Source organism: Hemicordylus capensis, chromosome 2 (assembly GCF_027244095.1).
Source record: "Hemicordylus capensis ecotype Gifberg chromosome 2, rHemCap1.1.pri, whole genome shotgun sequence".
In the NCBI taxonomy this organism is placed as follows: domain Eukaryota; kingdom Metazoa; phylum Chordata; class Lepidosauria; order Squamata; family Cordylidae; genus Hemicordylus; species Hemicordylus capensis.
The window spans coordinates 161,213,561-161,238,017 of NC_069658.1; the positions used below are offsets into that span (position 1 = coordinate 161,213,561).

The following is a 24,457-nucleotide window of genomic DNA, read 5'->3' on the forward strand; positions in this document are numbered from 1 at the left end:
GTAGAACACATATGGACACCTCAACAACATAGTTACACTGGCTGCCAATATGTTTCTGGGCAAAATACAAGGTGTGGGTCATAACCTATAAAGCTCTAAACAGCTTGGGCCTTGGGTTCTTAAGAGAATGTCTTCTTCGTTATGAACCCCACTGCCCACTGAGATCATCAGGAGAGGTCCGTCTGCATTTGCCACCGGCTCGTCTGGTGGCTACTCAGGGACGGGCCTTCTCCGTTGCTGCCCCGAGGCTTTGGAATGTGCTCCCTAGTGAAATAAGAGCCTCCCCATCTCTGACACCTTTTAAAAAGTCTCTAAAGACACATTTCTTCACCCAGACTTTTAACTTATATTGTTTTGATTGTTTTAATGTTGTTCTTGGAATATAGTTTTAAAATTTTAAATTGTGTTTTAAATTTCTTGCTTTTAAATTTTGTTTTTGCTTTTAATTAATGTTTTACTTTTAATCTTGTAAACCGCCCAGAGACGTAAGCTTTGGGCGGTGTAAAAATATGATAAATAAATAAATAAAATAAATAGTCTGTGATTATGTCATCCACCCCAATTCAAGATGGCAGATGCATAAACATTTGAGGCGCAAGTGGGCTAACTTGTGGACTGCCTAGCTGATTTGAACCTGATTTGGTACAGGTGTAGTGAGTGACACATAGAGACAACTCAGTGGAGTAGTTTGTGATTATGTCATCTATCCCATTCAAGATGGTGGACACATGCACTTTTTAGGCTCGTGGGCTAACTTGTGAACTGTCTAACCAATTGGGACCAAATTTAGTCCAGTTGTAGGGATAGTGAAAGGCAAGAAGGCAGATTAATTCTTACCAGAACTACTTGTTCATTGTATAATAGCACTGATCACATGACAGAATACTTTCATGACCACAAGATAGCAGTTTAATCAAACACAATGTGTTACTACCTGAATATACTGCAGTTTGGTCAGCTGTGTACACAGTCATCATTGTGTAATGATGAGTTTTACTTTCTGACACAGAAACTGTATTGTAGCTCACAAGGACAAATCAATGCAGGCTATTGACCTAGAAGATGGCCAGGTACTTGCCCAGAATTACAGTTCTATGAATCTTCAGAAAACATGCTTACTCTGAAGTAGCAGGTAGGAAACATCATGGATAGCCCCTACAAATTTGGACTGTTAGAGCCTGAGAGTTAGACACAGCACTAAACTGAAATGGTTGACTCTGATTTGTGAAATATTTTGCCCTCCATATCCCCCCCCCATTTTAGTGACCTTTGGGGGTACATGTAAATTGGGATTAAAAACCTTTGTCTCTTTAAAAGTGACAACTGCCTACTTGAATATAAGTGATCCCCAACACAATCCACATTCCTCCCTGTCTCCTGCCAAAGTGCTTTCCAAGATGGATACTGATCACACTGCAGGTTACCTCCTTTAAATTGGTAACTGCCACTTTTAAAAAGGCAATCCAAAATCCAATTCTTCCCACTTTTTTGGCAAACTGCTTGCAGGCTCACACATTGCATTTTTTGGCATGAAAAGTAATTTTTTTACAAGTGGTTTTTTTACATTTTTTACCTTTTGGAGGGAGTGTGATGTGCCCTCCACTTTCACACCAGGAATTGAACCCAATGACAATTTGGCAAAGTTAGAAATACAGGGCTGGGTTGTGGGACTGGGAACTGTCCTGCTTGTAATGTATTCTGCCAATAGTGACAGGTTGCTGGAAAACAAGGGCACGTCAACGCAGCAACTCAGCAGTGCTAGGAAGAAAAATCTGAAGTGAGAGTTATGAAGACAGCCTATGTCTTGATACAGGAAAGGTAGCGAAAAAAGGAAAGATTGTGCTGTTGAGTTGGTGTTGACTTCTGGTGACCACAGAGCCATGTGGTTGTCTTTGGTAGAATAAGGAAGGGGTTTACTATTGCCATCTCCCGCACAGTATGAGACAATGCCTTTCAGCACTTTCCTATATCGCTGCTGCCTGATATAGGAGTTTCCCATATTCTGGGAAACACACCAGCGGGGATTTGAACCAACAGCCTCTTGCTCTCTAGGCAGGTTGCTTCCCCGCTGCACCATTAGGTGGCTCCACAGGAAAGGTACCTACTACTTTTCTTGGTGCTTTGTTCAGGAGATGGTGTGATCTCTGTACGTGGTGTACTAAGTGGAGGTGGAGGTGGAGGTGGTATCACAGGGCCAGAATCCGGACTCCTGATCACGGTGCCATCAGCAAACAGAATCTAAGGATCAGCACAATAAAGGTTTCATAAATCCTCCCAGTCAATAACAGGAAATACATTTGCTGCATTAAACATAACAAAAATGCTCAAATAAAAAACAAGAATGGCAAAAAAAAAGCATCAAGAATTCATGAAAGCTCTGAAAAATGCAAAAAAAAAAAAGGGATTAAAATTGCTAGAGAAAAACACACACAAGGGCAATCACGGAATCAATCAAAAAAGAGGAAAGGAGGGGAGAGAAATCCCACCGTGACAAAATAGAAGAATATAAACATATGCAATAACAGTCCAACATTTCCAGAGAAGGTGTGACCAGCAAGACAAAATAGGGCTGCTGAATAATTTTGTATTATGTGATGGTTTGAATATTATTGTACATATTATTATTATTGCCCAATTCTGTGGTTTTTGGTTCATGAGTATCAGTAATTAGATATTATTTTACTATTGGTTCATTGTCTTCAATATATATTTCCACAGTTTGGTTGCTTTATATTATTTGTATATGTTTGCTACAGTCACGGTGGGATTTCCCTCCCCTCCTTTCCTCTTTTTAGAGAAAAACACACAGCTGCAGTATATTCTTGTTGGTAACTAATTTTTAACAGGGGGATACATTGTGAATCAAGCAAAGGCTGAAAGCTCAGAAACATTAGCTATGCCCAGTGACTCGCTTACACCCTTTTGAGCCAAGACAGAGAAAGGACTTGTTCACTCACACAGTCTTTGTCAGAGTCTCTCCCTAGTGCATCTAAATAACTTATTCTTATTATCTCTTTGTTAGGCCGGGTTTAACAGTATCAAGTGGACGTGGCAAAGCCTTTCAGTGAATGCAGCACTTCAGGCTTCAGATATGGAGTAGTATGTATGAATAGGTACCAACTTCCACTCATTCAGTTTAATCCCTATTCTGCTTCAACAAAGCTGCCGTGTGTGTGTGTGTGTGTGTGTGTGTGTGTGTGTGTGTGTGTTAGTGTGTGTGTTAGATTTATTGCTTGATCCTCCTCCTTAACCCTTGCTGCTCTGCTAGGCAGCCCGAGGTTGCAAGAACTGAGACCGCAGGCAATTGAGGGCCCGCGTAAAGTGCAAGATGTATATGAAGATATAATTGTTTGTTGAGACCTCTTTTAGTGTCTTCAGTACAACTAAAGAAAACTGGTCCCGTTAGCCATAATTGGTTTGACCAGGAATGCAAGTAGAAGAACAAGGAGTTATCAAAATTAATTAGGAGGCCCAGGTTTAGTAGTATGCCAGCCTCCTTAGCTACTTTAACACAGTCCCAAAAGGAGTACAGAAATCTGCTCAGAGAGAAGAAGAAGATCTATTATACTGAGAATTAGAAGAACCGGGGCCTAGCCCTCCTTGAGATAAATGAACAGAGATTTTGGAGTTTGGTAAATGGGGGAAATAATTTGGGAAAGTTCTTTACAGGTTTCCCCAGTTGCTCCTGCAATGTGGTACACCCATTTCAGTTGTATCTTTGGGAATGGTGAGGTCTCTCAACATAATAAGCCTAGGAAATCCTTTGACAATTTACCAGGTGCCTCCAGCCACTATAATGGAAATTAAGGATTTCCATCCTTAAGGGAAAGCTCCTGGGGAAAATATGCTACCTCTCAAATATTTACACTGAATGCGGACTGGACACTATCCATATTTATACTGGATGTGGACCACTTCTAGCTAGGTTATTCTCCCAGATAAACAGCACAGGTATCTTTCCTACAGGGTGGTCATCTAGCATTTATAAGAAAGGAACCTAAGAACTACAGACTCATTAGTCTCCTCGATATGACCTATACATTCTATGCTTGTTATCTTCTGCCTAAATTGCATATATGGGAGGAAGAAAATGCCATAATCCATTAGGTGCAAACTGGCTTTAGGAAAGGCAGATGTACCATCTACCAGATATATATATTTTGCATCATTTAATTTCAAAATATACTCAGGGTCTAAATAAGTGTGTGTGGGGGGCGGGGGGGCTATATACATACATACATACACGGCATTTATTGATTTTTCTGCAGCATTTGACCTTGTCAACAGGGATTGGTTGTGGCTTAAATTAGCTACAACCAATATTGATAAAAGACTTCTATGGCTGATTCAGGGGCTATATCGGGACAATACCATGCGAGTTAGAATTGGGCTTCAAGGTACTCTGACAGAACCAATTCAAATTTCTAGAGGAGTAAAACAGGGCTGTATATTGCCCACCTTCATTTTTAAAATATATGTAAACAGCATAGTTACAAGTATGACATCCTCTTCTTTCTTTGCACCCTCAGTTGGAATCCAAAAAGTAGCACTCCTGTTGTATGCCGATGACAATTTTTGATTTCTCAGAATAGACTAGGCTTAATAAAGAGAACTAGCTGGGCTGGGCGCAAAGCATCTGCACCTCTGGCCAGCCAACCTACCGCCGCTGCTTCCCCCCACCCCCTCTGGCACACCCGGCTTTCTGGCTGACCAGCCGCTCCCCCCCCCATTTATCCCCCCTGCTCTTCTCAGCCCGCTTCCTCCCCGCCACCTTGCCCACTTTTTGCCCCCACCCTGAGGTTTCTGGCTGGCGGGCTGGCCAGAAAGCCAGCCTGCCACCTCCTCCCGCCCACTCCCAGTTGCGGCTGCCTCCTCCCACCGGCAGGGCCGCCTCCTCCTCCTGGCAGCCAGCCCGGTCCACCGCCTCCTGCTCCAGCCAGCCAGGTCAGCCCGCTGCCTCCTCCAGGCGGCCGGGCCAGGCCACTGCCACCTCTTGCTCCCGCCTGCTGGGCCAGGTCGGCCCGCCTCCTCCCAGAGGACTTCGGGGTAAATCTAGCCGATATGTGAACGCACGGCCTCCATTCCGGAGGAGAAGCGAGCCTGTCTGGAAATGCTTCGGGGGCAATGAAGAGAACCTACAGCCCCAGCAACCTGGCTGTTTGCTTCCAGGCTAACAAGAGAACCCAAAGGTTGCTGGGGGCCTTTGTCATCAGTTACAAGTAAGCTATCTTTGTCATGGTCTCTTTTGCATCTCTCTGAAGAAGCATGTTGGGGAACAGAGGCCCACCTTCACTTTTTGTCCCACGGTCCACTCCAACCTTGTTACGCCCATTTCTAGCCCTTGCAGTGCCCAGCAGGTAAGGCTGAGAAGGTTCTTATGGAAAAGTGAATTTGAAAAAATCAAACTTGAAGACATATGATTTGAGTGCAGTAGCTAACATCCTGAGTAATGAAGTGTGTGCATAAGGAGAGACTACAGGGGTGCATCAGGGCCCCTTGCATAACTCCTCTACTTCCCCTGCATGCATGCTGTTGTGCCAGAGCCCTTAGAGTTCTGTTGTGCCAGAGCCCTTAAAGGGCTGCCTGTGCTCCAGAAAGGCTCTATGATCGGAAACATGTCACCTCTGCTAATTGAGCAAAGAGGCACCTTTTAACCAAGCTACTACAAAGATGCTACCCATCATAAATAACTGAGATGCTGGGGAATGCCTAACCAACATTTCTGCTTAACCAAGATTTTGAACTGCAGGTACACCACACCTCTGCAAAAAAGAAAAAGAAAAAGATTTCCAACCAATTCTAAATGACCTCTGTTAACAGAGATATCCATTGATTATGGGGCAGCTATTCTGGTGGTGGTGGGGAAATAGAAGAAGTAATGTTGGCAAGTCAACAGGCCATTACAAGGGAAGGGAAATCAGCTGTTTCCCCTACTGGATGTCTTGCCAGCTCCTTGACCTTGGGGAGTAGTGTCAACCACTCACAGAGCCTCGCCTTGCTCCTCTGTAATACCAGGTCAGTCCAGAATAAATCAGAAATCATCCATGATCTGATTATGGATGAAGGGGCTGACCTGCTGCCTGGTGGCTCAGTCTGGTCCCAGCTTCTCCCTGTCTCTGTTGAAGTATCTGCCCGTATTGAATGCATGTACGTATGTTTGGAGACCAGAGATAGACTGGGACTTCTCTTGGTGTGCCAATCACCCCGCTGCCCAACGGAGTCCCTAACCGAGCTGATGGACTTGATCCTGGGCTTGGCATTGGAGTCCCACAGACTTGTGGTGGTGGTGGTGGTGGGCTTCAACGTTCATTTTGGGACCAATTTGTCCAGGGTGGCTCAGGAGTTCATAGTAACCATGACAACTATGGGGCTATATCCCAAGTGATCTCTGGACTGACACATGTTGCTGGTCATATGTTTGATCTGATCTTTTACTCTGATCAGGGTGCTGTTCCATGGGTGGGGACTCCTATGATCTCCCCATCATCATGGACGAACCACAGTCTGGTTAGGTTGGACTTACAGCCATGTCCTGCCTCCACAGGGGTAAGGGGCCTATTAGGATGGTCTGCTCAAAAAGGTTATTGGATCCAATAGGATTCCAAGAAGCCTTGGAAGGATTTAGTGTTGGCTCTGTCGGTGATCCTGTTGATATCCTGGTGGAGAACTGGAACAGCAAACTCACCAGGGCAGTAGATATGATCACTCCTAAGCGTCCTCTCTGACCCGGTTCAAAACTGCACCCTTGATATATGGAAAAACTATGGGGGCTGAAGCAGCAAGGTACACAAATGCAGCGCAACTGGAGAAAGACTCAACTCAAATCAGACATATTACAGCCTAGAGCGCACTTGAAGACCTATGCTCAGGTGTTACGTGCAGCAAAGAAGCAATTATTTTCTGCCCATATTGCATCCACAAGCTCATGCCCAGTGGAGTTGTTCAGGGTTGTGAGAGGGCTAGTGTGTGCCCCTTCTCCCTTGAATGAGAATTTGGAAACATCAATTACCTACTGTGAGGTTTTTAATGAATTCATTGTGAATAAAATATTTCACATTCAGGCCAACTTGCACCCCACAATTACTGCAGTATCTGATGTGGAGGTGTCCAGCAACTCTCATGTGGTTAGGCTGGATCAGTTTCCTCAGGAGTCAGCTTGTGACTCCTGAGGATGTGGACAAGCTGCTTGGAACAGCGAGGCCCACTACCTCTTCTCTTGAGCCTTGCCCAACATGGCTTATATTATCTGGCAGGGAGGTTGTTGTAGAAGGCCTGGTAGATATTATAAATGCTTCTCTGAGGGAGGGCAGGATGCCTCCTTGTTTTAAGGAGGCAATCATTAGATCTCTTCTAAAGAAGCCTGCATCAGATCCTTCAGAGTTAAACAACTATTGGCCTGTATCCAACCTTCCGTAGTTGGGCAAGGTAATTGAGAGGGTGGTCGTCTCCCAACCCCAGGCAGTCTTAGAGGAAACTGATTATCTAGTCCCCTTTGAAACTGGCTTTCAGGTGGGCTATGGGGTGGAGACTGCCTTGGTCAGCCTGATGGATGATCTCCAATTAGGAGATCTTGGCTGGCCTGATGGATGATCTCCAACTAGAGATTGACAGAGGGAGTGTGACTGCTGGTCCTTTTGTATATCTCATCAGCTTTTGATACTATTGACCATAGTATCATTCTGGAGAGTCTGAAGGGGTTGGAAGTGCGAGGCACTGCTTTGCAGTGGCTCACCACTCCCTCCCACAGAGATTCCCAATGCTGTCCCTTGGAGACTGTAGTTCTTCAAAATCTGAACTTTTATATGGTGTCTCCCAGGACTCCATATTGTCTCCAATGCTTTTTAACATCTACATGAAGCAGCTGGCAGAAATCATCAGTATGCTAATGACACCCAAATTTATTTCATAAACATCAGGAGAAGGCATAACCTCCCTAAATGGATGCCTGGAGGCAGTGATGGGTAGGGATGTGTGAGCCGGCTCACTTCAAGCCGGGTTCAACATTGAGCCAACCCAGTTTGGGCAGTCCAAGTTCAGATGTTAGGATTTGCATCACTATGCTGGTAACCTCCAGACTTGACTACTGCAATGCACTCTATGTAGGGCTGCCTTTGTACATAATCTGGAAACTGCAGTTGGTACAGAATGCAGCAGCCAGGTTGGTCTATGGGTCATCTCTGATCCTGTACTGAAAGAGGTACACTAGCTGCCAATAAGTTCCCAGGCAAAATACAAGGTGCTGGTTATAACCTATAAAGCCCTAAACAGCTTAGGCCTTGGGTATTTAAAAGGATGTCTTCTTTGCCATGAGGCCCTCTGCCCATTGAGATCATCTAAAGAGGTTCATCTGCAATTGCCACCAGCTCATCTAGTGGTTATGCAGGGACGGGCTTTTTCTGTTGCTGCCCTGAGACTCTGGAATGTGCTCCCTGCTGAAGTAAAAGCCTCCACATCTCTGACAACTTTTTAAAAGTCTCTAAAGACTTATTGTTTCACCCAAACTTTTAAACTGTATTGTGATTTAAATGGTTTCAAGTGGTTTTCATTTTAATCTGTTTTATGTTGTTGTAAACTGCCCATAGACAGAAGTTTGAGGCAGTCTACACATTTGAAAAATAAATAAACATACCTGGGTAGATCCATCCAGCATGTACTTCACAACAGTTCCTTGTCTGGTAATAATTCTAGACACTTCTTGTTCTACTGGTTTCTTCACTGTTTTTAGTAGCTGTGAATGCTTCACTCTTTGTGGATAGCTCTGCCTGATAAGAATTTCAAAAGCCAACTCTTGGGCTTGGGCCGCATTGTCCTCTCCTGTTTCAACCTCAGCCTTGACTTCATTAGCCTCATTTGTTCTTGGACTATCTACTATAGGTTCATCATTGGCTTTGGCTTCATCTGCCTTGACCTCATTTGCTTTGGCCTTGCTTGCCATGGCTTCATCAGTTTTGGCTGGTTCCACACTGACCTCTTGTGCCTTCGTTTCATTCACCTTGAACTCATCCAGCTTAGTCTCGTTTGCTTTGGATTCTTCATTATAATTCTTGCTCTTGTCTCCCTTTTCTCCACCTTTCACACATCATAATAGGACTCACATTAGTTGTATATGCAATCAATCCTGTGGAACTCATTGATATATCGAGATGTCAAGACTGAATGCCATAAAGACAAAAGCTATTTATGCTTAATCTTCTCTGAACTAGATGTTACAGCAGCAGTTCCACTGGTTTAAAAACAAGAAACTAATCAAATTACATACAATCAGGTGTGTGTGACTGTGAAAGTAAAGTCAGTTTTTTAAAGCAGAAAAGGTATGCAAGTGGAAAGTGGAAAACCTTCTCTGTGCTCGTGGCTTAGACCATCTCCCCAAACTGGCCCTAGGTATCAGCTGAGGAGAAAGGCACTGTCAGAGAGAATCCATGGGCAGAGGGTTCTGCACTTCTCATCCATGCACCCACTTTATGTTTACAATGTTCCCTCCTCTTTCTACATGATTGGGGCAGTGCCATGTTTTTAAACACAGAACTGCTACAGCCACATCTACCTTGTATGTGAGAAAAACAGGTTGCTCCCCTGCAACTGATGATCTGATAGTGATCTGTTGTACTCATAATGAATGGGTTCTGTACCTGCGCAGAGACCTCACAGATAGATTGACTAGCTCCTCGCAATGCCCACTCTGCCAGGCACGTGCGCCATGCTTCCGTTAATATCAGCAGTTGGGACGTCCTTTACTCAGTTTCTTGCAGACTGCCATATATTGACGATCTTTAAGTGTTCTTTTAAGGTTGTATATTTGCTTCTTGTTACAGTAGCAGAGAGGTTTGTGAGGTTCTTATGAATACAACGGATCACTACCAGATCATCAGTTACAGGTGAGCAACCAGTTTATCTGGATCGTGATTCATTGCATTCATAATGAATGGGTGATTAGCCAGCTTCCCAATTGGTGGTGGGCACAGTAGCCCTTGAAGCTATGGCAGCTCCTGCTTTAGCACACTCCTCCCAAAACCTGCTTCTTTTGCCATACGCAGGTCAATGGCGTAATGCTTTATGAATGGCTGCTGAGATGACCATGTAGCAGCCTTGCAGATATCAGCCATAGAAATTCCTGATAGGTGGGCTGCTAAAGATGCATAAGCCCTTGTGGAATACGATCATATGGTACGTGGGAGATTTACCCCTCATTTGTATGCTAACACAATTAGCTGCACCAACCGATGGGCAAGCCTTTGCCTCAATATTGGCTGACCCTTGGCTTTCCTCCTGAATGCTACAAATAGGCATTTGTCTTTCTCATGTCCTTTGTGTTTTCCAGATAGTACAGTAATGCACATCGCACATTCAAGGAATGTAGTGCCCTTTCCATTTTGAAAGAAGTTAGGCAGCAATATATCTTCATTCAGATGGAATTCTGTCAGCACTTCGGGATGGAATTGTGGATCCATGCACATAATTACTTTATGCAGATGAAATTAGTGTATGGCCTTTCCTCAAGGCAGTCAGTTCACTCACATGCCCTGCTGTAGTAATCACAATCAGGAAAATTATTTTCAAAGTTATCAGTTTCAAAGATGCTTCTCTTATTGGCTCAAAAGGCTGCTCAGTAAGTGAAGATACTACCAAGAACAAGCTCCATTGTTCCACTAACTTCTTAATTGGTGGATACAAGTTGTTCAGCCCTTTTAGTAACTTCTTACAATCTGGATGGGAGAATGCTGTTGCACAATCCCAACTCTTGTGTTTTGATTAAATAGCTGCCAAATGCACTCTGAGAGACACGTTTGCTAACCCCTTCTTTTTTAATGAGGTCATATAAAGCAAGACTTGTCTCAGCATAACCTTCCTAGAAAGGAATCCATGTTGCCTTGTGTACACTTTGAATCCTTTCCATTTATTGTAGTGTAATTATTTCTCATTGATGGCCTTCCGTTTTTAAGTAATATCTCATCTAGAAGCCGACCCTCCATGCTGCTATCCATAGAGTTTTTACTTTGGGGTGTTGCACTGCCCCACCACCCCAGACCAGAAGGTCTGGTCAGAATGGGAATCTGTGGAAGATCCCCCATGAGAGAGTTTGAGAAGCAGCGCAAACCATGGCTGCCTGGTCCACCGCAGCATCACCAGAATTCCTGATGTATTGCCCCAAATTATTTGTGGCAGTACACAGTTTATCAATAGTTGTGGCAGGAACAGGTAAAGAAGCCCTTTGTTCCATATGTGTTGGAACGCATCTCCCAAAGATCCCTTGCCGAGTAATGCATGTGAGTAGTATCTCTGACACTTTCTGTTGGCAGCAGTCTCAAACAGGTCTATTGTTGGATGACCCCATGGGTCAAAGACTCTGTTTAACTCCCATTCATGGTGTCGATACTGCTGAATCGCACGACTGAGGTTGTCCACAAGAGCATTCTCTACACCCCTTATGTGGATGACTAAAGGATGGATTCCTTGGTCTACACAACATTCCCATATCTGAAGACTCAGCAGACAGAGGGAAAGGAACACTGTCCCTCCTTGTCTGTTTCAATATGCTATTGCTATTGAATTCTCCAGATGAAATTGCACCACTCTTCTCTGAAGCAATGGTTTGAATGCCCTCAGAGCCATAAACAGCTAGTAGCTCCAAATAGTTTCTATGCATATGACTCTAGTGCTGCATCCACTGACCTTGCACCTGATGCTCGAAGCAATGTGCCCCCCACCCCTTCAAGGAGGCATCTGTTGTCACCCATTGTGTTGGGATCAAGGGTTCGTATGGGACTCCTGCCTACACATTTGACTGCACTGTCCACCACTGCAGAGAGTTCAATACATTCTGTGGAAGCGTTAGCATTTTTTGTAGACTGTCCACATTGGGGCGGAAATTTTTTAGATACCACAGCTTCAGTGTTTGCATCCTCAGACACATATAACACACTGTTGCATTGTATGATGCCATCAAGCCCATAAGTCATTGAACAGTTTCTGCTGATTGCAGCAGATTCATGGTGATCTGATGAACTAGGTCTTTGATTTCTCTCCATTGGTAAGAATGCCCTTTTTAACTGCATATCCAGTACCATGCCAATGTAACCTATGTGTTTTTGTGGTTCCAGATTCAACTTCCAGTTGACATTGATGCCCAGGTCCTGAAGAAGCTGCAATACAAACCGAATCTGCGAATGTAACTTTCCTTTGTTGTCGCTGACCAATAGCGAATCGTTTAAAAATAGGAAGATCATGATGCCCTGCGTATGTTATGGACCACAACAAACATATTAGACTCAGAGGTTCCAACCCAGAAGGAAATGGAATTCAGGCCTGTGTCTGATTTCATTTTATATTAAGAGTTCAATTAATGCCTGGGTTCAGGGTGAATTGACACCCCAGATCTCAACTGGTCTGTGAGAGAAGAGGCGATCCAGCATTGTATTGTGAAATGGGTACTCAAGGAAGCACAAAAGCCAGGCCCGAACAATCCAAATGCTAAAATGTGACTCACTATCAAATAATGTCTGTGGAAGAGGCCAGAGGATGATCTCCCCTCTCCTGTTGCAAGAAGTCCATGTTAATCCTTGTCAATGATTGACTCAATTGCTCTCTATAGAAATTCAACATAGGTAAATGCACACAAAGAAAACACCTATAGACTTTAATTCTTACTTTACTAACACTTTAACACCTTTTAGGGGTCAGGCTGGCAAATCTGGGAGATGCCCATTTGCAGCTCAGAGATGCAGATTTGCTTTGGGCAATGTTCCCCCCTCCCTTTCTAAGCGCACAGTTTACAGAAGATGAGATTCAGATCTCTCTGGACTGGCCAATATCCTGAATAATTAAAAGGCATTATCCAGAAGGGAACAGCAAGTTGTCACCTTTTTGAGGACCCAGGAAAAGATGAGATTTGAATAGATTCTATGAGAGATCAAAAGAAAATACAACTATAAAGAATGAGGCTACTGGACAGAGAGCTAGCAATCTTGTGCCTACAAGAAAGATCTGCTCACAAGCAATTCCAGAGTTGGCTGCTAAGCCGTGGGGCAACAAGCAGGAACTCTGTCCATGGACAGGAACTGTCTGTGACTTCTACTGCGCAGTGAGAAGTCAAGACTTCCCCAGCCATGGTGCTCTGAATCTCAGCCGTGCTCTGAGCAAACTGCCTGCTTGATCCAAAAGCTCCTGTCTCCAGCCAGAAGCCTCGCTCCTTCAGCTGAAAGATCCACTGCTCTCCAGCCTCTGATCCTGGTAATATGCTGCCTTTACACGCCTTGGATACCTTCATCCTTTCCCCTTCCTCCCCCTTCCCCTCGTCCCTCTACTAATTCCTGATCTTCCCCGAACCATGCCAGCCTTTAGCCTTCCTTACCCCCTCCCCTTACCCCCTCCCCCATCTATATCCGAATTGTATTAGGCTCTAGGAAGATTCAATACACACACATACGTTAGTTAGGAACACTGGGTGAGTAATACTGATAGGATGTTCTGCTTTCTGCTCAGCTAGATTGATGTTGTTATTCTTTTATACTCAATAAAGCCCATTGTATCATTTAGGATTGGTTTGATCTCCTTTCTTCCTTGCGCCCAGATCCTACATGGTCACTATATAAAAGAACTTGGTCACTTGGTGACACTATGAGCCAGGCCTAATTTTGTATGCTAGCTAATGAGCATATTTAGTATATAAATCAGGCTTGGACCATAACACGTACATAAGTATGCCACTACTACCACTATCACCTTTGTGATCACATGCGGTGCAGTTGACAATCCAAATGGAAAGACAGTATATTGCCACGCTACATTGCCCACTGTAAATCTTAGATACTTTCGATGGTTCTCCCGTATTCCCACGTGGAAGTATGCATCCTTCAAGTCTAACGTTGCAGCCCACTCCTCTTTGAATGGGAGATGTAGGATTCCTTGCAACATCATCATTCCGAACTTGCGAGCCCACACATAAACATTGAGTCCCCTCAGGTCCATAACTGCCTGAATGCCTCCATCCCTAATGGGAATAAATTCTGGACATCCTCTCCGTCCACCACACTGGAAGAATTGACTGCTTTTGTAGTAACACCTGTATCTCCTCCAGCAACAAAGGAGTTGCTTTTGTGCATTTCATCCCAGAAAATGGAGGCAAAGTTTTGAATGCTATTGTATAACCAGATTCTATAATCTTTAGCACCCATTGATATATGGTGCCATGCTTGAGCATGACTTGCCAGATTGATGGACATGTTGGCAATCACAAAGCTGGTGTTGTGAGCTTTGGGTGGTGCTACTGGTGCTTTTGGTTTTAATTGCGGTGGACAGATCTGCAAATCAAAGAGTCTGCTTATTCTGGTCCCTATTAGGTTTAGTAGCCTGTGCCTTATTCCATTGTCCAAATCCCTTGTTTCTTTGATAAAGATGAAATTGTCTCAAGAAATCCTTATGTTCCTGATGTTTAAAGGTAGAACGCTGCTGTTGTCGCCTGTATGACCAATAATGGGCTGATGTAGTAGCAGAGGCTGTAGATGCATATGTCCTGCTATAGGTTGGTGGATCACAAGCACAAATGCTGACATAGTGTTACAGCTGTTGTCATGGCTCTTGATTCCATCTCAGCTAAGTGTTTGAACGTGCTGAGCAGCTGACTAGTTACAGCTGTAGTTTTCTCATAAGTCTATGCAAACCTATCTTGAAGATCCTCTGGAGACACTGAAGTGGAATCTTGGAAAATAAAAGTATGTATACCATAAGTAATGCCCATGTCTAGCAATGCATGCAGCATGATTAGCAATCTTAATGGACAGGCTTGAGGTGGGATATATTTTTCTTCCTAATACATCAATCTTTCTCCCTTCCTTATCAGACAGAGCTGAATGACGCTGACCTCCTTTCAACAAAGTTGCACAATCCACTACTAGAGAGTTTGGTACTGGATGGAGTACCAGGTAAGTATTATCCTCTTCCTGTATTCTATATAATCCTTCCAATCTTTTCGATGTAGGTGTAGATGTCTGCAACACCTCCCAGGCGGACTAGGCTGCCTTGGTAATAACTGGTAACATGGGAAGCGCCACCGGGTGTGAAGTCTTTGCTTTAGCCATCATATTGTAGACTGGATCTTTAAGCTCAGCCTCTGGTTGTTTCAATTCTAAGCCCAAAGCCTCAGCCATTTCTCTTAAAAGCATGATAGGCTCTTAGTTCTTCTGTAGGTAAAAGCAAAGTCTTGGGAGGCACTTTTGCTGGTGGGTCAGCAGGGAATTCACCTCCATCTAAATCTGTTTCTGTGGAATCCGTAGTATATCCATCTCTGTCATCATCATCATCCACTGGAGGTGCTACAGGAGATGTCTTCTTCTTTACTTTTCTTTGGTTGAGAAGGCAATTGTGAATCCTTTGGTTCTCTTGGTGGATTACATGGTTCCTGTGGAGGAGGGGCAGAAGGTTGCACTGGTTGCAAAGGTTGTGCAAGAAGAAACATTGTCTGGCAAGCTATTGATGTTGTAGTAGTATGCACTGTTAATGGTACACAGACTGGCATCGATGCAGTACATACCCATAGCTGTGTTGGTTCATCCACAATTGGTAATCCACATAATCAGCTGGATAAAAAACTGTAGAGCTGTGTCTAAAACCACAAGTGTGAGTTATCTCCCTCCACTGTGTGACCCCAGATAGGTTCGATGGCGCCAAACCCTGTGTGGCCACATATTGTAGTGGGGACTTCCACGACAGCGGCATGTAACTAGCTGTAGTAATTGTTGCCACAGGTTTTGAGAATATTGAAATAGGTCAAGCAGTATGATCCTCAGTATGCCTTAATGGAGACATCAATCTTAATGGCCCCGTTGTAGTAGATGAAATCGGTATCGGAGACATTGAAGGCATTTTTGGTACTGAGAAGGGCCCCTCCTTGGAATCCTGTTTGACACTGAGACCTCCACTCAGAAAAACCTTGAAATGTGGATCCCGACGGTGTGCTATTAGACGAATCTAACAATGCCAGCAAGGTAGCAGCCGTATTGGGGTCCCAGGAGACTCCTTCACCCCAGTCTCCTCTCCAAAATCAAAATAATCTCCCCTGTCATAGTTCCACTGTGGCGTTGCCATGGATGGGGACTGCATCGGAGTTTGAGCAGGAGACAGTTGTATAACTATCCTTTTTACTCCCTCTGCCACGCTGGTCAAAGTTCCATGTTTGGTCTCCACTGTCAACCTTGGCATCGATTTCGGTGCAGAAAACCCCTTATCTGATGTTATAGTTGGTACCGAGAGTACTCGTTCTAACTCTGACATTGGTTCTGATGGCAATGGCAACTCACTCAATATCTAAGACCGGGTCTCCAACTGCAAAACAGTAGGAGAAGGTGTGCTATGCTTGGAATTAGACTTGCAATACAAAAGGGAGAACACGTAAAATCAAGAAATCTCAATCAGAAAACCGTGTTGATAGAACACACAAATGCAGTGGGAAAACAGATACACATACTGAATGAACAGTGTAATCAATCCATATATTCATATATCACTATCACCTAATGAAGCCTAGTAAGAACAGCCATGTTATTTACATATATCATAAAGTGACAAATAATCATAGGATATCACAAGGTGCAGATACAGACATGAGGCAGGAGAATGCTGAGAATACTCGTTCTAACTCTGACATTGGTTCTGATGGCAATGGCAACTCACTCAATATCCAAGACCGGGTCTCCAACTGCAAAGCAGTAGGAGAAGGTGTGCTATTCTTGGAATTAGACTTGCTTCAGTGTTTCTTCGGCGAAAAAGAGTCCTCTCTCTCCTCAGAAGAGTGCTCCCATATTTTATGCTTATGGTGTGGTTTCAACACTGTTTCTGGCCATTTAAATTTAGACTCCTTGATGGCTTTCAACTGCATATTTGCAGAATCCACCAGTCACATTACTGTAGAACACGATGCCAAACTCGATATCGACCCGAATGTTGAGGGGTAATTTGGCCTCGGCGTCAAAGGTCAAAATGCCTCATCGTACAACACCACTCAAAGTCATAGCGGTTGATTCTTCAGCATTTGTTTGGAGAACGAGCAACAAATTTTACACATTGCCGGGTTATGCTGTTCTCCTAAACACAGTAAGCATGCATCGTGGTAGTCCGTTGACGGGAACTTAGCTTGGCACTTGACACAGTGCTTGAAAGTTGTTTTTGTCAAAATCTTAGACACCATAACGAGATAGTGAAAATCCTTTTAACAAACTTTATTTCCAAACAGCAAAAAATAGCCTTCAAACAGAACAGAAATTAAAACAAAACAGCAATATCCAGTCATATTTCTAATGTCTATAAGTAATCTATTTGCACTGGGGAGCCAGAGAATGAGGTGTCGACGCTTTGGTGGACAAATAAAAATGGAGTAGAGGACGCCCCAACTGCCGATATTAACGGAAGCATGGAGCATGTGCCTGACAGAGTGGGCGTCACGAGGAGCTAGTCAATTTATCCGAGAGGTCCCTGCACAGGCACAGAACCCATTCATTATGAATGCAATGGATCATGATCCAGATGGTAAGTTTCCTTCCTGCCTCTGAGCCACACTCTGACAAGCATGAATCAAAGGTCTCAATTTTTAACATCATTTATTAAAAACAGTCCTAATTGCTAGTTTCAGAGCTTCTTTCCTAGCTGGAATTAAATTCCCATAATGTCCATTATGCTCACAAAAAGCACCATTACTTTTGCAAATGAATGGAATGTTCACATAATTCACAAAACCAACCTGTGTATTTTTGACCATAGAAAGTCAGCACTAATCCATTGGGACAAGACACATTCAGAGAATTGAAAGCATGGGCATCTGGAACAGCTTGTGTTTGGACTGGCTCATCTGTTTCTACCTAGAGAATTGAAAAGGCACAGAAAATAGCATAACTTTAATAGCATTTGTACAAAACATAACATTCCATAATCACTGCTACAACTACTATTTAACAGACTGCAACAACTGCAGTATATGCTTACTCAGCTACCATGAGTAAGTATATAATTTCACTGTGCAAACAATCTCAATGATGGTGACACTCTTCCTTTAACAACTGTACCTTAGGTACAAACCACTAAGTTAATAGTTCTTCATGTGTTACTCCAGATAATGCTTAGCTAAAGGTTTTGTTTGTCTGCCACCATCCTACATCGTTTTTATTTTTTATGGTATGTATTCTCCCTCTCTTTTCTCAGGTAGCTACCTCCTAAATTGTAAATGCCAGGAGAATCTCTGGCCCTCCAGAGCCAACCATCTGGCTATAGAGGTGGTGGCTTCTTTGGCTAAGTATGTTGTTTGGCCAGGTACAAGAGTTCATGCCTAGTTAAACCAGAGGCGTTCTTACCCCTGGACTTCAGGGCCGAAGTCAAGGCCTTTAGGTTCAGGCTCCAAAATTACCTAGGTGCACCTCTAAGTTAAACTCATAGACTCCATGAGTTTCTGATCTTCCAGAGCATCCTCATAGGGTTCTGAATTATAACTCTGGTTCCTGTGCTAGTGAGCTACTTCTGGCTAGTTTCCTGGCTCTGCTGTTCATTCATTCATTCATTACATTTCTACACTGCCAGATGATAAAATAACAGGGCTATTTACAATCAACACACAATTAACAGTAAAAAACATCCACCAAAATCCTGGTTAAACAAGTGTATTTTTAAGGTCTAGCCTCCAGAGATAAGCCTCTTACTTCAGCAGGGAGCATGTTCCAAACTCAGGGAGCCTTCTCAGCTAGAGAGAAGGCCTGAACCAGAGACACCACTAGACAAGCCAGCAACAACTTTGCATTCGCTCCCTGGCGCTTTCCAGATTAGAGCCTGCAACGGGGTCACGATGTATCTCGGAAGTCTGCTTCCACACTTCCTGCATTGTGACACCGCAGTCCCTATGTGGACAGCAGGGTGCCGATCACATTTCCAATGCCTTGTTTTGAATTTAATCGCTGCGATATAGAGTTAGGACATCCTACAGGTGAAACTCGAAAAATTAGAATATCGTGCAAAAGTTCATTAATTTCAGTAATGCAAATTAAAAGGTGAAACTGATATATGAGATAGACGCATTACATGCAAAGCGAGATAAGTCAAGCCTTAATTTGTTATAATTGTGATGATCATGGCGTACAGCTCATGAGAACCCCAAATCCACAATCCCAGAAAATTAGAATATTGTGAAAAGGTTCAACAGTCTAGGCTCCAGGTGTCCCACTCCAATCAGCTAATCAATCCATAACACCTGCAAAGGGTTCCTGAGCCTTTAAATGGTCTCTCAGTCTGGTTCATTAGGAATCACAACCATGGGAAAGACTGCTGACTTGACAGTTGTGCAGAAAACCATCATTGACACCCTCCATAAGGAGGGAAAGCCTCAAAAGGTAATTGCAAAAGAAGTTGGATGTTCCCAAAGTGCTGTATCAAAGCACATCAATAGAAAGTGATGTGGAAGGGAAAAGTGTGGAAGAAAAAGGTGCACAAGCAGCAGGGATGACCGCAGCCTGGAGAGGATTGTCAGGAAAAGGCCATTCAAAAGTGTTGGGGACTTTCACAAGGAGTGGACTGAGGCTGGAGTTAGTGCATCAAGAGCCACCACACACAGACGGATCCTGGACATGGGCTTCAAATGTCGTATTCCTCTTGTCAAGCTGCTCCTGAACAACAAACGACGTCAGAAGCGTCTTACCTGGGCTCAAGAAAAAAAGAACTGGTCTGTTGCTCAGTGGTCCAAAGTCCTCTTTTCTGATGAGAGCAACTTTTGCATCTCATTTGGAAACCAAGGACCCAGAGTCTGGAGGAAGAATGGAGAGGCACACAATGCAAGATGCTTGAAGTCCAGTGTGAAGTTTCCACAGTCTGTGTTGATTTGGGGAGCCATGTCATCTGCTGGTGTTGGTCCACTGTGCTTCATTAAGTCCAGGGTCAACGCAGCTGTCTATCAGGAGATTTTGGAGCACTTCATGCTTCCTTCCGCAGACGAGCTGTATGGGGATGCTGACTTCATTTTCCAGCAGGACTTGGCACCTGCCCACACTGCCAAAAGTACCAAAACCTGGTTCAATGACCATGGGATTACTGTGCTTGATTGGCCAGCAAACTCGCCTGACTTGAACCCCATAGAGAATCTATGGGGCATTGCCAAGAGAAGGATGAGAGACATGAGACCAAACAATGCAGAAGAGCTGAAGGCCGCTATTGAAGCATCCTGGTCTTCCATAACACCTCAGCAGTGCCACAGGCTGATAGCATCCATGCCACGCCGCATTGAGGCAGTAATTGCTGCAAAAGGGGCCCAAACCAAGTACTGAATACATATGCATGCTTATACTTTTCAGAGGTCCGATATTGTTCTATTTACAATCCTTGTTTTATTGGTTTCATGTAATATTCTAATTTTCTGGGATTGTGGATTTGGGGTTCTCATGAGCTGTACGCCATGATCATCACAATTATAACAAATTAAGGCTTGACTTATCTCGCTTTGCATGTAATGAGTCTCATATATCAGTTTCACCTTTTAATTTGCATTACTGAAATTAATGAACTTTTGCAAGATATTGTAATTTTTCGAGTTTCACCTGTATATCCAGCATAAAAGGGTTGCTGTTTTTTCAGGTTGTTAGTTTCCCTGAGACTGCTCCCCCTGCTGTTTACATTTCAGATGTGACTTGCCTGAACAGAGGCATTTTGCTGCTGTTGAGCAGCTAGTCTGGAAAGCGCTCCTGGTTCTGTAAAGGACTAAACATGGAATACCACTAGCAGCATGTTTTGCCTTTTTCCTTTGTTTGCTGAGCTGCACCAACAATGACCCCCTAGATCATCCTCCAAATAAAAACTGTAAAACTCTAGTAGGAGGAGGGATTTCCCATCTACCACCAAGGGTGACACTAAAGGATCCTTTCTCCAGAATGGAATTTACAGTACTTTGCATTTACCTTCCAAGATCTGCTGGCATGTGCTGCGGACTGCTCCATTCTGGCATACCTTCTAAAGGGTTGCCACCTTGTGTGGACTTTGATGGCAGAGCTGAAATAGTGTGAGCTCCATGACTTCTGAGGTCAAGGATTCCATCGACTAGTCAGTATCTCTGCCTAGACTATATGTCACCATCTGGGAACTGCTGACCTCTTTGTGACCCTCCATAGTTTCTTGCAGTGGGTTACAAGAGATTTTAGGTTTGCACTCTCCAAGTGGCTGCAATGGTTTGCAGCCATTCCCTGCTAATCATAAATTAATTTGCACTCCTTTCTTCAGTCAAGAAAGCCAAAGACAGGGAGGGAGAGAAAAGAATTCAGTGCTTCTGCCCACAGCTCTAAACAGCACGATCTGCAAAAATAAAACAAAACAAAAAAACACCTTGCTCACAGGTGCAGAGCCAGCTGAAAGGTGGCCTGGGTCTGGGTCCAGCCCCGCCCGGCAGCCCCTCAAGCAACGTCCCGTGCATGTGACATCCCATGCATGGGGTGTGGTTCAGGCATCGGAAGAGCCCCGAGGGAACTCTCTCTCAGCCCACTGCCCGGGCTCCGGCGAGCCCTGAGATGGCTCTGTCCTTTCATTTCAGGCAGTGTTTGCTGACAAAAAGTCTCTATTTCCCTTTCTCTGCCTCCATCGAGGGAGAGAAACAGAAATAGCTGCTTCCAGGCAGCAAGCGCTGCCTGAAATGAAAGAGCAGAGCTTGCTCAGGCTCTCTGGAGCTCGAGGCCACGCCCCCTTTGCATGTGATGTCACACAAGTGTTGCTGGCAGTGGCAAGAGAGAGGCAAAGGGCTTGCTCTGCACAGCGAAGCTGCCCGCGTGCCTGCCCCAGCTCTGAGGGGGAGTGGCAGTGGTGGCTGGCGAGCAGCCTGCTCCGCTCGGCAAGGGTGCCCACATGCATGCCTTGACTCTGAGCCACCTGCTCCACTTGGTAAGGCTGCCTGCCTTGGCTCTGGCAGCGGCCAGTGAGCATCAAGCAGCCTGCTCTACTCAGCAAGGCTGCTCACGCGCACATCTCAGCTGTGTGTGTGGGGCTGTGTATGTGGGGAGAAGCGGCGCCAGTGGCCAGGAAGCGGTGAGCAGCCTGCTCCGCTCAGTGATGCTGCCCGCGCACCTGCCTCAGCTCGGGAGGGGGAGTGGCGGTGGCAGCCAGCAACTGGTGAGCAGCCTTCTCCACTCGGCGAGGCTGCCCGTGTGCCCACCTCGGCTCTGGGGGGGCGGGAGCGGCGGCCAGTGAATGGCAAGCAGCCTGCTCCGCTCGGCGTGGCTGCCCGCATGCCCACCTCATCTCCGGGGAGGAGCGGTGGTCAGCAAACAGGCTGCTCTGCTCGGCGAGGCTGCCTGCGGGCCCACCTCGGCTCTGGGGGTGGGGAGTGGCAGTGGCCAGCAAGTGGCAAGCAGCCAGCTTCACGCGGTGAGGCTGCCCCTGCACCCGCCTCAGCTCCCGGTGGGAGAGCTGAGGGGCTGCTGGCTGCCGTCACCATGGAAGAGAGTGCCCACCCAGGTGCGCCAGTTCCTCTCCTCCCAGGCTCGCCACAAGATTTCCTTTCACTTCCCCATTTAAATTTTAAAAAATAAATAAATAATCACGTCATACATACTTCATGACTCCATTGGCCCAAATGGAGCAGGAGGAGGAGCAGATAAATTTTTATTCTTTATTTATTTATTTGTTCATTCATTCATTTGATTTATATACCGCCCTTCCAAAATGGCTCCAAAATGCATTTCAAGGAGAATATGGACACTCCTGGCTAGAAAATATGTTTCAGGGGATGGAAAATATGAATGGCCGCCAATTTACAAGAAAGCATTAAACAACCCTTTACTCTCGTTTTGAAACCATTACACTATTTCATCACAGTTTGCAATGCATTAACCGTTGCAAATCTTGTAGTCAGGAAAACACCCAGGGGACTTTCCAGACGGCACCTTGAAATTGCTTCGCTATATAAAGGCTTGCTATCCATTCTTATGATCTGGGTTTTGACACGGTCTTAAATAGGGAGCCCTTTGCAGAGCCACAGCAGCCTGTTTCGGATCTTATCTTGACGTTTCAGGCATAACATGTTGTATGTGCATCACGAAATAGTAGCTGGTTTTCTGAGTTTTGAGAACAGTTTTCAGGCTTGCTGGGATTACTCAGAAGTAAATGATTTAGTTCAATGGGCTTCCTCCAAGGTAAGAGTGCATAGGATTGCAGCTGTAGGAGTGTGATTTGCTTTTAGAGGTGTGTATGTGTCAATGACTGTTTAAAAAAAATTTTTTTTGCATGATTCTGCTGCCCTTGCACAAATTCACCTAGGGGGAGGGGGGAAAGGAGGCGAAACAATGCTGTCAGTCACCCACCCCTCCTCTTCTCCCTCAGGGAAGTGTCCTGTGTGCAGATCCAGGAGCAGGGGATGCTTCGTCTCCTCCTCTTCCTTCTCCTCTCTCCCCAAGAAGGAGTGGTGTAAAATCTGAAGCAGCTTACTAACTGGTTTCAAAATGTTAGGGCTAGCTGTCAGATTTTACCCCACTTCCTCTTGCACTGTCTGGAAAGCACGCAGGAGTAGTGAACCCATTTTCAAACAGCCTTCAACTGTTTCTAGTCTGGGTGGAGGCAGAACTGAAATTTGGTGGGAGACCTTCTGTCTGGAATAATAAAATCCACACATCTGCCTCTGTCTCAAAAGTGCATGAGGGGTATGCTCTCCTCAAATGAAAGGGGGGGGGAAATAACGGACATGCTACAAAATGGCAGAGTTGTACCATCTGCCATGCACAAGATGCTGCCGTACATAGTGACATGGTTGGTCACTGTTTAGGATGCTATGGGAATTATAAAGTTTCTTGGAGTTGGACCATATTAAGTTATTAATTAGAAAACACATTCATACCTTCTTCTCTTCATGCACCTTCTTCTCTTCTTGCTTTGAATGTTCTTCTGGTGATATAGTCACTGCAAGACGAGAGCTCATTTTGGCAGATGGTAAAGATTTGGCTGATTTTTCTTTACCAGGCTTTGTCTTTCCTGCAGCAGAACCAGTAGCAGAAACAGCCGAGGGAACAAGAGTGGAAGCAGGCACATTTATGGAAGGGATGGTCAAAATTGTTGCTAAATCAGGATCCTTCTCATCTGCAGGAGAGAGAAAAAATCATGAGGTTTACTTTGTTTGGAAAAAAGGAAATCACATGCATGCAGGTAGATGATGTGTGTTTGGGGGCAGGGGGGACTCGTAAGCATCAAGTTTCATCCCCCCAACCCACCAGAGAAAACTAGAGTTTATATACTTCAAGTGTAATATAGTGATGCTATGGTGATTCTCTGCCTCACTCACTACAATTTGAAAGTATATTTACTATTAGTTGGCCTTCTATGTGCCTGTTCAGATATATATTTGAAAACAGGTTGTAAATGGATACAGCATACTGCTACCAGTTACCATTTCTGTGACCTAAGCCAGGCTTTCCTAACTGGTGTGTGTGGGACACTGGCTGGTGTACTATGTGGCTGGCCGCAC

General features: G+C 44.7%; 1 protein-coding gene across 6 annotated transcripts in view; it reads right to left on the reverse strand.

Annotated features, from left to right (window-relative positions):
* Positions 1-24,457, reverse strand: part of SPAG17 (sperm associated antigen 17) — a 211,004-nt gene that overhangs the window by 64,604 nt on the left and 121,943 nt on the right. For all 6 annotated transcript variants that reach the window (XM_053288500.1, XM_053288499.1, XM_053288498.1 and 3 more), the window contains exons 25-28: positions 23,834-24,072; positions 17,729-17,846; positions 8,630-9,069; positions 2,106-2,238 (exon numbers count right to left, since the gene is read on the reverse strand). In XM_053288500.1, coding sequence (XP_053144475.1) covers positions 2,106-2,238; positions 8,630-9,069; positions 17,729-17,846; positions 23,834-24,072 — 930 coding nt within the window. The remainder of the gene's footprint in view (positions 1-2,105; positions 2,239-8,629; positions 9,070-17,728; positions 17,847-23,833; positions 24,073-24,457) is intronic.